The sequence below is a fragment of the Archocentrus centrarchus genome, chromosome 13 (assembly GCF_007364275.1).
Source record: "Archocentrus centrarchus isolate MPI-CPG fArcCen1 chromosome 13, fArcCen1, whole genome shotgun sequence".
Lineage (NCBI taxonomy): Eukaryota > Metazoa > Chordata > Actinopteri > Cichliformes > Cichlidae > Archocentrus > Archocentrus centrarchus.
Genome location: NC_044358.1, coordinates 20419968 through 20435084, shown reverse-complemented (window position 1 = coordinate 20435084; position 15117 = coordinate 20419968). Strand labels below are relative to the sequence as shown.

At 40.6% G+C, this 15117-nt stretch overlaps 2 protein-coding genes and 1 long non-coding RNA gene across 3 annotated transcripts; 2 read left to right on the top strand and 1 right to left on the bottom strand.

Annotated features, from left to right (window-relative positions):
* The first annotated feature begins 3365 nt into the window (after positions 1-3365).
* On the top strand, positions 3366-11049 carry tmprss5 (transmembrane serine protease 5). Its single transcript, XM_030743964.1, has 13 exons — positions 3366-3479; positions 4711-4849; positions 5192-5272; positions 7136-7249; positions 7625-7760; positions 7979-8092; positions 8199-8242; positions 8406-8568; positions 8703-8887; positions 9900-9998; positions 10129-10271; positions 10355-10507; positions 10970-11049. The coding sequence occupies exons 1-13, from the start codon at positions 3477-3479 to the stop codon at positions 10976-10978; spliced, it is 1383 nt and encodes a 460-aa protein (XP_030599824.1). The 5' UTR covers positions 3366-3476; the 3' UTR covers positions 10979-11049.
* Positions 4653-11637, bottom strand: LOC115790217 (uncharacterized). The gene is made up of 3 exons (XR_004020767.1): positions 11484-11637; positions 10347-10491; positions 4653-4945 (listed from the first exon to the last, which is right to left on the bottom strand). It is a non-coding gene; the product is annotated as an uncharacterized LOC115790217 (long non-coding RNA).
* pih1d2 (PIH1 domain containing 2) lies at positions 11255-15085 on the top strand. The gene is made up of 5 exons (XM_030743963.1): positions 11255-11669; positions 13567-13693; positions 13769-14008; positions 14139-14413; positions 14556-15085. The coding sequence occupies exons 1-5, from the start codon at positions 11490-11492 to the stop codon at positions 14688-14690; spliced, it is 957 nt and encodes a 318-aa protein (XP_030599823.1). The 5' UTR covers positions 11255-11489; the 3' UTR covers positions 14691-15085.
* The last annotated feature ends 32 nt before the right edge of the window (positions 15086-15117 follow it).

The following is a 15117-nucleotide window of genomic DNA, read 5'->3' as shown; positions in this document are numbered from 1 at the left end:
TGCAGTTTCTCGCCGTTGTTTCCAGTCTTTATGTGGAGCCAAGCTCACTGCCATTTTTAGCCTCCCATTTATCTGACAGATATGAGTGTGATATAAATTCTCTCATTTATCTCTGTTCCTTTAAATAAGTCTTACTTTAAGAACAATACAAAAAAGGTACATGTTAGGAATGTGGCAGGTGGTGTTCATCAAGAGGTGTCTGACAGATCTGTGGGCATACGTTTTAAACAAACACACACACACACACACACACACACACACACACACACACACACACACACACACACACACACACACACACACACACACACACACACACACACACACGTCCTTTTCTGGATCTGTGAGCACTCCAACCTTTAATGTCCATCTCTGCTGAGGGGTCACAGCCAAAAGCACTATTGGCACAACACTCTTGACAGCCCACATAAACAGTTTGTTTTTAAATGCCTTGGTGGGCTGGACTTTGGCAAAAAAAAAAAAACCAAACCAAACAAAAAAAAACAAAAAAATAAACAGTTGAGACAAAAGCTGGCCAAACCCTGAAAACAACAACAACAAAAAAAACAATCCCTCTCTTCTGCTCAATTAGAACCTACTGTGGGATTACCGAGTGGGGACTGAGAGACCGCATCTGATGTTTAAGGTCTGGACATTGGACAGAGGCACACATACTAATGGCTCAGATAAGAGCGGAGCTGATCAAATCTCAGTACACCAAGCAGGGAGAGAGCTCTCCCCTCCAGAGCAGAGAGAGAGATAGATGCAGCTCCAAACTGGGCAGCAGCCAGCGTCCTCACAGTGGAGCCTCACACTGTGATACATGAATAAATGAATGAATGCGGTCAACAGTGGGACCACTGTTATTGTTGTGGTCACTGCATATGTATGTGTGTGTGTGTGTGTGTGTGTGTGTGTGGGGTCCTCATGAAATTTAAATTTCTTATTGGAGAGATGCATGAGCCAGATTCTACCCAGATTTTCAGGATCACTTATTGATCTAGTTTTGTGGTGGTCTTTTATATAAAACAATAAGGATGTATATATGATACAGTAGAGACCAACTACAATTATACATCTGCCATAAATCCAACCTGTATGGAGAGGTTTATTATTATTTTGTTTAAATAGTTTTAAAAAAGGAGTTGATTCAACTTTATAGCATTTTTGAAGCTTTAGTTTGTGGTGCGACTGTACTGCTGTACTAAGAGACCTGTTTGTAAGAGCTCGGTCTTTCCCATTTATTACCATGTCTTGACTAAATGCTGCTCAAGTTTAAGGTTTAAAGTTTAAGCTGAGCTGAGTCAGTTTACAGCGTAACAGAAGCAACTATGACAGCAAAACATAACATAATAAAAATAAATCTGTTTTTATTTCTTTCTTTTTTTAAAAACTACATTAAAAAAAAATCCATTTTATAGTCCGACTGTGAAGCATGTGCCTGGTGGCAGAACAATGGACTCTGGGTAAAGAAAATGATCCCGCTGCAGGAGCACATTAAGAGTTTCCTGTGAAACATTTCTGTCAAACATCAGATCATTTGGTGCTTTCGCTTCATAAATGTTCTAATTGACTGAGCCATTATCAGAATTAATGGCCATACTTTTTCTTTTGAGTGACTGCTGGCAAATGAAACAAGCCCAGCAAAAGCGGACCATAGAGCTGCATCGACACCTCTCTACAAATAAGCGAGTTCAACCTTAATCTAACAGTTTGCTCTGCCCCCTCTTAACGGGGTCCACACAAGTAAAGAAACAAGAAAGCAGGGGTACAGGCATTTCCAGCCTATTTTCATTGATGTTTAAATTATTATAACTTTATATTATATTGTTATTTTCAAACAAACAAACATAATTAGAAGCAGAATCAGGAAAACTTCCATTAAATGATTTGTTGACTGTTACATTAGGCCTGTTAGAGTTTAACTAGCTGTAACTAGAAGATGGCATAAATAAAACCATAAACCACTACTTTTAACAAAAGCGGGAAAGCCTAACTTGAAGTCACAGAACATGAGACTTAAATTACCCGTCCAAAGCTATTTTCATACTGTAACTAGTTCCAAGGCAGCAAGTTGTGGGACAAATAAATAAATAAATGGATGCATGCAAGAGGAAAAAAAAAACAAAACAAAACAACCAACAACAACAAAAACCCCCAAAACAGGTGCATATCCCTGACTGAAAATGGCTTCATTCATCTTCACAAACAATTTCTCACGAGTGAGTGGCAGCTATATAAATCACTGTTTACTCGGCTGTCTGAGAAAACAAATTTCACCAGAAGAGGGAGACATGAAATCCCTGTGAAAATTACCAAACAGCAGCTTTGCTCTTCTGTTTGAGTCTGCAGAACAATTCAGCTCAACGCTAATATCATCAAATATTATTAACCTCACAAACCTAGTTGTATGAATTTCAGCTGTAGCTCCATTACATGCAATTCATGGTACTGCTGCAATGCTCACTGCGCTGTGTTTGATGTTCAAATAATTCCATATGACACCTGTTAGATGAACTGAGTAGATGTAGGTCATTTTTTTTTTTGATTTGGGCCTTGACAGTCAGATGAGGAGGAATTTTCTTCCTGGCAGTTGTTCGCTTCACCTGGACTCTGGCTAATCCCACACCATGCATATGATAGAAATAAATAACTCCTGTATCAGATTTTCTTTTAGCTACACCAGTCTAATTCACTATGTCTTCTCAATAGACATTTAATATCTCTTTTAGGAAATGAAGTGACGGCAGGCTTTGAGCTCCTCTCCGAGTGAGTTCAAGCTATTTTCTCACCCTTCTCAAATAGAACGCGTCTTCATCTCAGCTGTTAATTATTTTATCTATTTTTAGAATAAATGAGTTGGTGGGGCCACTTACAATTATTTAATAAAACAAAGAAGATGTTTAAAATACAGAAAAACAAATGTGACTGGAAAAAAAAAAAAAAAAATCAACTGCGTGTCAGTAAAAAGTGAAGAGAGAAGAGAAAGTCTAATCTGTCAGCAGGCAGACAGAACAGACTTCATTTTGTTCTTGAGTGCTGAGATGATAGCTTTGGATTTCAGATCATGGGGATTGACGTGATATGAGACTTTTCAACAATCTCCAATAATGACCTTTTCTCAGAACCTACAAACTGTCAGGTAATAACGTGTCTCGGGCGAAAATAGACAATCTTTTGGCACAGGTGAAAAGTGTTACCTCGCATCTCTCTGGAGATGCTCCCCTCCTACAAAGACCTTGTTCAGCTTGCTTCCACAGGCCCCGTGACCCCCCTCTGGACAAACAACAGTCTCATTCTGTGCACCACTGCTGACCTCATTGTCTCTTTGTGAAGGGAAAATCCAGAGTTGCATTCTGTTAAATGGCAAACGGTGAATCAACTGCGAGCGGGACAGATCTCTACACCTCGAGCGCAGGCCTACAGATGAGCACGGGCACTGCTGGCTTTTCTTCAGAACTGTATGCAAGGAAAACATGGTAAGCAAAACCAGACTCAATATACTTGCTACATATTGTATGTCTAATTTATGCACTCCTGACAACAACACATCTTCCACAATATTACCCAGTACTGCACCCTCAGCTCCACTTTACACATATGGTTCTCACTTCACATCAGCCAAACAGCTGTCTGTCACTTCCTAATGCTTTCTCTCTTTCTACATAATGCGCATGTTAACCTAATGCTAGATTAAATTTCTAAACTAGGGCTTTGGACTGGTCAGTTGGTTAATTTTGCTCATAGATTAGTGTAACTGAACTCGGGCAGTTTCATAAAAAATATCTCCCCAAAAATTGACACTTTAGCCCTAGGTTAACTTAAACATTAAGACTGGCATCATGGTAGCAATCAGTGGCACCAGTAGTAAAATATCCTTGTCACTGTTTAGTTCTTCTGAAGGACAAACACTTTCTGTCATGGTAAATAGAACTGAGAGGTCAGATATCATTGCTCAGTCAGCCATGCTTTTTTTAATAAAAAGCTTTAATTAACCAGAATTCACTGTACTGCAGTCATGTTTAAAATAGTCAGTGACTATACAGGATTATCTGTAAGACGTAGTTAAAATCTATTTTTTTGAAACCGCCCCCAGTCTTGGACTACACAAACTATATATCCAAAATTGCATGTTTAGCTGCAGTCACGCATCATGTTACATGATAGCAGATGGTATGGGATTTATTTAGACTGATTGTATGCTGTAATTGTACAATTCCAAGTCTGCATCTCACATTTATGGAGAGCTTTATTATAATTACTGCAGTACTCTCAATATGCTGCTTTTAGAAACAGCTGCTACTTCCACAATCACACGCACGCATGCACACACACTAAAGTGCTACAAAATGATCTGAAAAACAGAAAATGCAGCCCCGTATTATAAAGTGTTGTTCAAAGCATTAAAAAAAAAAAAAAAAAAAACAACATATCAGTGCTTCAACAAGCTCATTATACTTTAATCACTGAGGAAGACATGTGAGACACACCTGTATATGCCTCCAACTCTGACTCCATACATCTGGACTGGTCAGTGTTGGGTGATATTCAAAAAAAACTGTCCTCTTAATTAAATCTGACAGTGTGACAGGTGAGCCCTTGCTGATGAGCAGATGGCCAGAACATAGTTTTTGCCCTGAGTAAGCAAACTTAGCAAAACTTTATGAAATAAGAAGTTGAGGTCTGATGTGTCCACTGTAATTCTTGTAGAGTCTTGATGGAGACACATTATCAGTGATTGAAAATCCAGTGGCTACCAGTCATCCTTTTCACTCAGAGAAAACAGCAGGAGTTGCAGGGACCAAAGGAGTCCAAGGCTGGTTAAAAGGATTTCAGTCTACTACTCATGGTAAGCTCCAGCAGTGCACCACCCGACGGGCATCAGGCCTCAGACTTCAATAACAATCTTGCTCCATTTGTGCAACGAAAAACACTAACACGTTCCCTAAAATGGAAAAAAAAATTAGACTTTGTGCTGCTGCAGATCATCTGCATTGCAGTGTGTAGACACAGAGAAGTGCTTTCTTATGAAAATGTAGCCTGTTGATTGTGTTGTGCAAGCATGTAATAAATCTAACTGTCTCTGTGCTGCACATCTGTGTGCAATATGTAACAGTTGACATTTAATAGTTTCTCTCAGCTCACATCAGGGATCAAGAAGCATTAACTCCAGTATTAACTGTTGCTTTAGCTCACAGACTGGTGAGGCTGCTGGCAGCGGTGTGTGCAGTCGGACTACTCGGAGGATTAGTTGTAGGTGTCTGGTTTCTAGGTGAGTCATTGTGTCTGAAGGAATCTCTAAATGAGCTCAGTAAGAACCAGGAACTGGAAATGAATGTGCAAATGGCCTAGTTCGAGAAACTCAGATGCCTGCGAATCTTTGGGTCAATGTGAATTTACACAGAGCCTATCGTATCCAATATTAACATTTGAAAGCTTCAGTTATTTGCTTGATAAATTGTCTTACACGATTTCTGAAACACTAAGAGCTGCTTGTTGCAGTTCTCAGAAGCTCAAGGTGACGTCTTTTGTTGGGACACTGGGTGATTTGTAAATAATGCCAGAATGCAATACTTCAAAAACAAATTAAAAATAGTACAAAGACTACATATCTAATGTTGAAACTGAGAAACGATGGCAGCATGTTTAAGAATCTTTGTATTAACAACACAGAGAAGACCAGTAGCTTCAGTTTCGGAAGCCAAATGTTTTTGCCAAATGATTTCAGTCCTGCGCTCTTATCACAGAGCCATGCCGTTGTAATATGTGCTGAATGGGGTTTGGTGTTGTCTTGCTAAGGCAAACAATAAATCTTACCTGAAAAATTGTCTGCATGACAGCAGTGACGGTGCCTTTTACCCATGCCATGTCCACTAGTGGATCCCCATACCATCACAGATGCTGGCATTTTAGCTGTGCATTGATATGCACTGGTCCCTCTCCTTTTTTTAGCCCAGAGGAAAATGGATTTTAGAAACAATCTCAAATTTTAATTAGTCAGACTAAAGAAGAGTTTTCCACTTTGCCTCAGTCCAACTAAAATGAGCAAAGGCCCAGAGAAAGGCAGGCATTTCTTGGTCTTTTAACTTGCTTTTCTGGATGCAAAGTGCATCACTGCCAGTTACCCAATGGCTTCCAGGAATGTTATTGAGCCCATTAATTGATTTCTACTACAGATTTTCACCTGCTTTTAATGCAGTTCAGGTGAATAAACACTGAACCGTGTGTGTGTATTTTTATTTTGATTGTCTGAATCTTTTAATGATATTATGTGCAACAAATGCTCAATTCCTTAAGTCCTTTGCAATTTTACATCAAGTACTCTGAAGTTGTTGAACTATTTGCCCACAGAGTTGTGAACCCATCTCGCTCTCTTCTTCTGAAGAAGTCAGCTTCTCTGGAATGCTCTTTTATCCCCAATCATGTAACTCATTAAACTAATCAGCTGTGAGATGTTGCACTAGAGTTTTTCCTCTAATATTACACAACTTTTCCAGTGTTTTGTTGCCCTTGTCAGGACTTTTACATTTAACATTTCTTAGTTTCAACGTTTCACATGTCTTTGTATCACTAGCAGTTAAACACAGAGTTTAAATGATTGGAAATCATTGCATTCTGTTTATTTACATGTGTTTAAATGACTGCATAAGCAAACATATTGCAACATTTTGATTTTTAAAATAAGGATTTAATGGCCTAACAAACAATTTTAATGGACAGCATCACAAACTGATCTTTCATTAAATGTGTACAGCACTTTTGGAGCCTTACTATAATCATGGACTAAAAGTCAAGACAATGTTGGCCTCAGTTGGGATTTTTTTTGTATTTATACTGCATTCAAGTCCTCCAAATTTGATGGAAATATGCCACAACATTCAAGTTAAGCTCGAGCAGAGCTTAGAACAGGCAAAATGCATTTTGAAAAATTAATCAGTGTTTTAATTAGCCATTCTCTAATTAGCTGGATTTGCAGATAGAAATAAAAATATTTAATGACATTTTATTGCTGTCCCAGACACTGGTCCATTTTGGGTTCTCATTCAGATAATCTGGCAATATTAAAAAAAATCAACAACTTTTTGCCGCCCATTTTGCAGCTTGATTAAAAGATTATCTCTTTATCCACTTTTAGTCAAACTTTTGCTGAGGCCATCCTCCTCCCAAAGTCCAGTGGGGCTTGGAGATACAAAGGAGACATCTTTCTGCAATGTCACAGAGGATATTTCTGTATCTGACTCCAGGAAAGGTCTGTGTTTACTCCCTTTTGTTAGCGTTTGGGTCACCGATTTATGAATTATAATGCAGAACATCAATGTGCGGCTGCTTAGCTTATTGTATGTACTTCATTATATCAGGTCATGGGTCACGTCTGAAGTGTTCATTAATTGAATAGTAACAAAAATTAAAATTCAGCAGCTGCTTCTTGTTGTCTTTTCGTCACTCTTGAGACGTGCCCGTTGACTGACATGAAAACATCACACATAATGATCTGTTTATGCTGACTACATTAGCATAGATACTTGTGTTTTCCCTAATCATTTCCCACTCATAGAAGAGGCTTTGATGATTAACGTTGACTGAGAGTTTGTCTCTGGAGGGATTTTCAATCAATCAGGTTCAGTGTTTTACAGAATCAGTCCCGAGAACTCCCTCCTGGAGATCCAGCTGGGAAAGCTGCCCACCTGGCTTCCAGTATGCTATGAGAGATGGAACTCCTCGCTGGGAACGCTGGTCTGCAGACAGCTGGGTTATCTCAGGTGAGGCTTGTCCGCAGTCCTTTGAGGATCACACGCTACTTCTTTATAGCACCATTTGAAAACTGAGCACCCATTCTCTAACTTAGTTTAATTTTAGGTTGAAGGCTCACCTTATTTATGATCTATTAATACCTCATTTACAATCTTGCTTCATACCTCATGAGACTAAATTATCTTAATACTCACGCCCACCCATTTTTCAAATGTTCCCCTACCAGACTGACCAAGCATAAAGGAGTGAACCTTACTGATATCGGGCCAAACTACACTGACGGCTTTGTACAAATTGCCTTGGAACAAAAGAGCAGTCTGGAAAATATGTGGCAGTTCAGGTAAGGCAATCTGTCAGAGGACATCACACTTATAACGATGCAGGGAAATTGCGGCTGCTAAAACATTAATTATGCATCATTAGTTACCCAATTTATTTTCATTTAGGAGGAGTTGTATCACAGGGAAGGTTATCGCTTTGCAATGTTTTGGTGAGCAAATTAAACTTAACTTTTAATTTGAGTTTGCACCTAACACAAAGCCCCGTAGTGTTCTAGTACACAGCTTTATATCAGAGCAGAATGAATGATGGCATTTGCTGCCGCTCTTTCCGACCAACCCAATTCAATTCCCTTTTGATGAATGGATCTCTAGAGTGTGGGACACGTGCAAAGCTGCCCAGGATAATCGGGGGCGTGGAGGCCACGCTGGGCAGGTGGCCCTGGCAGGTCAGCCTTTACTACAGCAACCGTCACACCTGTGGAGGCTCCATCATCACCAGTCAATGGGTAGTCACAGCTGCCCACTGTGTACACAAGTAAGACCACTGACCTTACAAGTATTAAAGGTCAGAGGTTGCAGCCACAATGAAGGATAATAATCAGTCATTAACAGCTGCACCAAAGTAGCAGTATCACTATCTGCTTTCTCTTTTCTTTTCTCAAATGTCAGCTACAGGCTACCTCAGGTATCCAGCTGGGTGGTTTATGCTGGCATTGTTACCCGCAGCTCTGCTAAAATGGCTCAACACACAGGACACTCTGTGGAGAAGATCATCTACAACAAGAACTACAACCACAGGACCCACGACAGTGACATAGCACTGATGAAGCTGCGCACACCGTTCAATTTCTCAGGTCGGTCTCGTCACAAGTTTTGCAGCACTCCAAATAGACTGAAAAAAAAAATAAAAATAAATAATAATCTACACTATGGCCTCAGCTTACTGTTTTTTTTTTTAATGCCATAAAAATGTATCATAAGCCTTCATCTGACCACAAAAGTGGTATTGTTCTCCTTTCATGAAGAATAAGCAAATGTTCCCAGGTGTGTCAGGTATGCTAATTTCTCTAATCACAACAAGCGATTTACACTTCGCATGAAAAGGCTGCCTCCATCTTCAACAGCTTACAGAATCAGTTAACATTCATATATAAACATACAGAATCAGCGGCAATTTAAAAAGCCCCTCCAGATGTTTTGAGGCATTGAAAATTATTCTCCTTCCTTGCTCCTGGTGGAGCGAAAGAATAATTTTCCTTTTGTAATCTTGGTAATTTTGTTCCTCCTTTACATTACAACATAAAGAGCCTTAAGATGACTATTGTTTTGAATTTACATAAATAAAACTGAATTCCAGAAGTATCTTCCAAATGAGAGAATACAAATATGCAAATATTGTACAATTAAAAAAGAAAAAGAAAACAGTGAATCCAGTGAAAGAGACACGGGGCTGTTTTTTTGTACATATGGCACTTTATGTTGTTTTGGTTCCGTTTATATTATTCTGGGAGTTTGAATGGCTGCTAGTTGGTGCCTGGTCTTTCTTGTGAAAGAAATTTTGATCACCGTGGGACATTAACTTTCTTTAAGTTGCATACTGGACCACAGTTGGGTTCTCTGTCATAAAAGCTTCCTAGCATCCTTGTCCTTCAACTCTGATTTGACATGAGCACAGAGATGAAAACAGCCTTCTCCTGGCAAACACTGAAGTCAGATCACAGTTCTCAGTGACGGGTGGCTTTATAACGCTCCTTAACCTGATTTATGAACCCAAACACGTTCACAGTGCAAGGTACTGCTATGTCTCTTGTAATCTTTCAAATGTATTGTATTAAGAGGCAATCCCCTTCCCCCCTTTTTAACTAGATACAATCAGGCCCATCTGCTTGCCTCAGTACGAGTATGATCTTCCAGGAGGAACACAGTGCTGGATTTCTGGGTGGGGATACACACAGCCCGACGGGGGTAAGATGCTACTACACTGCTCTGCTCTTAAACAAATTTATCTGCTACAAATCTAATCCGAACTCAAATGGTGACAGAGTGAGCCAAGTGTGCCAGTGGAGCAGTCTTAAATTTATACTTTCTCCCTCAGTTCATTCACCTGACACCCTGAAAGAGGCACCAGTCCCAATAATAAGCACAAAGAAATGTAACAGCTCCTGCATGTACAATGGCGAGATCACAGCGCGGATGCTTTGTGCCGGGTACACAGAGGGGAAAGTTGACGCGTGTCAGGTCAGAGGCATGTTTTGACCGCTGGATTCAGGTTCTCTTTTATGCGTAGCTGTAGTGAACAGTGTCTGTGTCTACCTCTCCAGGGGGACAGTGGGGGGCCTCTTGTTTGCCAGGATGAGAACGTGTGGAGGCTGGTAGGGGTCGTCAGCTGGGGAACAGGCTGTGCTGAGCCCAACCATCCTGGAGTTTACACCAAAGTGGCTGAATTCTTGGGCTGGATCTATGAGATGATTGAGGTAAACTGCATTTTAAAATTCTATAGTGGCGAATAAACAGGTTTAGTACAATTTGGTGCTACCTTATAGGTCTGCTCTACAGTAAAAAAAAAAAAAAAATGCATGCAAAACACATGATCAGTTTAAATATGATTGCATTACATGCATTTTAAAAAGTTAGCTCCACTTTTGCCAGTGTTAAAGCATTATGTAGTGAGAAATGCATCAAAGCCAAGCAGGTGAAATGAGTCATTTGATTTTGCAGAAGTACCCTGCTGATAATAACTCTTTGAATGCAGGATATTTATATCTCATGGAGTACTTTTTCACAATAAATTATTATATTACACACTTCAGAAAGCCCTAATTAGTTTTATATATGGCACCATTTAAGTTAATTTTTTTTTTTGTATTTCAGCAGGATTGAGGTGGAAACTATAACAGAAAAGTGACTTCTAACATTAATTCTCTTTTTTTTTGCAGAATTACTGAGGAGGACTCATGAAATATAACAAGCCAAGGAAGCTTCTGATGAAACAGTTTCAATCGTAAAATAAAAATATCATGTATAACTGTAGTTTCCGTTATATAATGTACACATAAAGACAGACTGAAAGCATCAATATACATTTTTACGTAATGTTTTTCATGTATTAAAAATAAATTATACTTCATACACCAGCCTGTCCGGTGTGGTTAATGAGATGCGGTTCTGCATCTCACCGCCAGGTGGCATCTGTGTAACGTTTTGTGCTGTTCCTATGGCAACTGACAACATTGGCTCGGGTTAGCCGTAACAACTAATGACCTACAGAAGTTCTTTAGTTTTTTCATACATTTGTATGATATTTCTCGTTATTTTTTTATATAACTAAGGTGTTCCTGTAGCACATGTCCATTTTAACTCTGCCGACCTGTTGATTTTCTGACGAAAAACTTTTCCTAACCTCTTCTTCTAACCAGCTAGTCTTACTGACCAGTTAGTTTGCTAATTCACCTTAAGATGTGCTCCAGTAGCAGCACAGAAGTTTTGCAGCAAGTCAGCCAGTTGTGGTCCATGCTGGATAATCTCTGTGAAAATGACCCTGCAGCCTACCGCACGCTCATTGAGAGACAGCTGAAGGAAGGAGCTGAATTGAGGGCACCGCCTGAGCTGGACTCGTGTCTCTGCACTGAAATACTGGTGAGTCCTGACGGCGGCTTCATAATTGCTAATTAGTTATCTTGTTTGGAGTTTGCATGTTCTCCCCGTGTCTGCGTGGGGTTTCTCCGGGTTCTCCGGTTTCCTCCCACAGTCCAAAGACATGCAGTTAGTGGGGTTTGATTAACTGGTGATTCTAAATTGCCCACAGGTGTGAATGTGAGTGTGAATGGTTGCCTGTCTCTCTCTGTGTTGCTCCTGCGACAGGCTGGCAACCTGTGCAGGGTGAACCCTGGCTCTCCCCCTATGATAGCTGGGATAGGCTCCATACAGGTGTTAAACAAAATTATGTTATCTGTCACATTGTGTGGTTAAACTAGAATGGAAGCCCGTCCATAATCCCCCAAACATAAATAAATAAATGCGTGATATACTTTGGGAACCAGCCTAAATTAAAACTAAATTAGGTACGGAGCCAAGTTAACTATCATAGCAGAAACTGCAGGATCTAACTTAGTGCTCATCATCCAAAAAAGTGTGACACAGTCTGCAGAATAAATATGACTTATTATGACAATAAAATGGTTGGAATTACATGGCTTTGTCATTGGCACAAAAAGTTACATATATTACTTTAGTTTTGTTTTTAAATGCTGCACCAACCCTGGCAGCCAGGAGTTAATGGGACCCAGCTTCAGCAGTAGTGGAAGCAAAATTTGCCCTTAGACACTGTGATATTGTGGGGCAAGTCCAGGATGGCAGAGGAGGATTTGGACTGGGAACAACAATGCCTACTGAGAAAAAGACTACCCCCAAGACACACAGGCATTTGGTGGTGGAGAAGTTGCGTTGCCTGGATGCAACTAGATGTGCAACAGCGAACTTCTAACTGCAGTAAGGCTGCTGGATGAGGTGGGAAGGCACTGAAGGAAGCAAAATCAAAGGGCGTGATCTGTGTAATATGGAAACAAATGGGGCCACATATGATGTGCTCTGTGGAGAGGACCCTGCATGTCACTTGTGTGCAATCTGGCAACCCTCAAACACGTCTTGGTGGGCTGCAAAAGTGGTATAACACACTGAAGATATACTTAGTGCCATAACCAAATACTGAGGACCCTGGTCTTAGCACTAACTGCCACTGTCCTCCTGAAATACCTTTCCATCTGAAATTCCCACTGGTATGTCTTCATTGTAGAACTGACAGGCCCTTGTGAGGATGCCATCAAGGAGCCATATGAAAGGGACAAAGTGCGATACGCAAGCTGAGGCAGAGAACTGGGGTGAAGGTCCGTCCAGTGGAGGCTGCCTGCAGGAGTTCTGTCACCAGCTCCACTGTAATGCTACTGCAGGAAAAAGGCAGAGCCTAGCCCAAGTTAATCAGAGAGCTCGCTGCTGTAGCCAAAAGAAGCAGTCTCTGACTTTGGCTGAAACAGAAGGAGACAGTGTGGACTGCCAAATGACTGATGGGCACCACGCGATACACACTTAGGTCGGATCAGCCTGTGGTGGGTCTGCCTCAGCTAAAGGCATCTTGTGATAAAATGCCAAAATACCTTATGAAGCCGATGATGTGGCAACCTGATGGAAACATCACCAGATGGTCAGCAGCAAACTCACCCCATATAAAAGGCTTCTCCCACTCAGGGCAAGCGCTATGCTATACTGATATGGGTTGTAACTTCTAGTCTTATTAATAAACTTAATATAAAAATGTCCATTACAGTACAAGCTGTGAAAGCTGTGTAAATATTTCCCTCTGAGAAGCTGGAAACTGTCCATGTATTTACTTTATAGCTCCTAAAATACATGGATTACATGAAAAGCACATCATACTTTTACTACACTCTGCAAAGATGTTAGACGTTTGTCTGTTCATAACTTTGAAATTGGCTTTGTTTTGAAAGATCTTTTGACAGTACATGTGTGTCCTTGACAGAAACCAAAGAAAGGCCTGCTGTACATCAACATATGTAGTTGGAAACATGTGCCTGCACCTCAGGACCCCAGCAGGCCTTTACCAGTGTACACAGGAAAACTGGAAAAGGGCACAAATGAAGGTCAAGGTGTGTGTTCTGCTGCAGAACTGGCCCTTTGTGTTCCATGACACAAGCAAGAAAGTCATACTTTTTCTTTTACAGGCTGGTATGCTGTGCTGGATGTGGCATTAAATCCTGCGGTGCTGCAGGAAAGTAAAGAGAACAAAGCAGAGATTAACAAGGTCTATATGCTGGCCTTGAACTTTGCCCAGAAGGAGCTTGGGATGACCTTATCACAGCAGTACAGAGTTGTCAACAGTAGCCCAAATAGTACCCCAGATGAGTTGCACCGCCGGCTTGGATTTCAGAAGTGGTCCAGCACCCCCAAACAAGCTGACACAGGTAATGCAAAAAGTCTTTTAACCCTGACAAGCTTCGATAAGCGCTTTATGTTGAACCTGTGTTCTTTTCCCACTTTCCTTTCACCTCCTAAACCAATTTTTCTAATAATCCACGGTCTTTAATTTTACAGCTGGCCAGACACCAGCTGCCCTCCTTCAGCAAATCTCCTCTCTACGATCAGAAAACCAAGATGAGGCCTCTGCTCCTCAAATTATCTGTAGACCTGCAGAGAAAATAAAGAAGGATTTGATCCAGGTCATCTCTTTCACTTCTGTGGAGCCTCAGAAGCCAGAGTATCAACTCGAGGTGAAGACTGATGCTTCAGAAGTTCCTCACAGTGTGGAGCTGACAGTGGAGCTGCCAATGGTTTGCTCTATGTCAGAGTGCCAGCTGAGCATGTCTAAGGTTAGTGGCTACACACTCCCTTGAACAGTTATAATGAAGCACTTTAGAATCCAGTGTGTCAGTGTGTAGCTGAATGTTATAAAAAATACATAATCGGCCTGTAGCGAGCCTTACAGAGTGCTGAACGTATTTTTCTCTGCAGGATGACGTCTTGCTGGAGGTGGAGGATATTTACCATTTGCTCGTGGAGTTCCCGAAAACTGTAAATGAAGACAGTGCATCTGCCGTCTTTAATAAGAAGAAACGGAGGCTTACATTGAAAGTGGATGTTTTGTGACCATTTGCTTTAATTAAGAAACACCTGTGCAGTGTTTAAGCTAGCTAAATGTTTTGAGAGTACATTGTTCTGTGGAGAGACCCATGTTCAGCCTCAGAAATCAAGCTAACAAATTGAACAGCCCGCGTGTAAACTGATCCCTTTCTAAGAGCAAAATGTTTGTGAAAAAAAATGTAACAGTGTCCCTTTGTGCTGTGTGGGCAGCAGCAAATTTAATTCTAACCCCCCCACCCCCAAATTAATTGACTTTAATGACAATCTGTGGATTTTGTTTATTAATGTGTGGGCGCATGAGTGGAGGTGTATAATGGCTACGAGCTGGTGTCACTGCCATATGCAGGGGGGAATAATTGACAACAAAACGATCCATGCAATAATTTATGTTTATTAAAACATCAAAATTGATGCACAACAACAACATCACTGT

Bases quoted from the DNA above. Each gene is read 5' to 3' on its own strand.
- tmprss5 (XM_030743964.1), top strand. The intron at 7,761-7,978 runs GTGAGGCTTGTC...TTCCCCTACCAG, and splicing joins AGACAGCTGGGTTATCTCAG to ACTGACCAAGCATAAAGGAG. The intron at 9,999-10,128 runs GTAAGATGCTAC...TTTCTCCCTCAG, and splicing joins ATACACACAGCCCGACGGGG to TTCATTCACCTGACACCCTG.
- pih1d2 (XM_030743963.1), top strand. From the start codon at position 11,490: ATGTGCTCCAGTAGCAGCACAGAAGTTTTGCAGCAAGTCAGCCAGTTG. The intron at 14,009-14,138 runs GTAATGCAAAAA...TTAATTTTACAG, and splicing joins CCCCAAACAAGCTGACACAG to CTGGCCAGACACCAGCTGCC. The intron at 14,414-14,555 runs GTTAGTGGCTAC...TTTTCTCTGCAG, and splicing joins GCCAGCTGAGCATGTCTAAG to GATGACGTCTTGCTGGAGGT.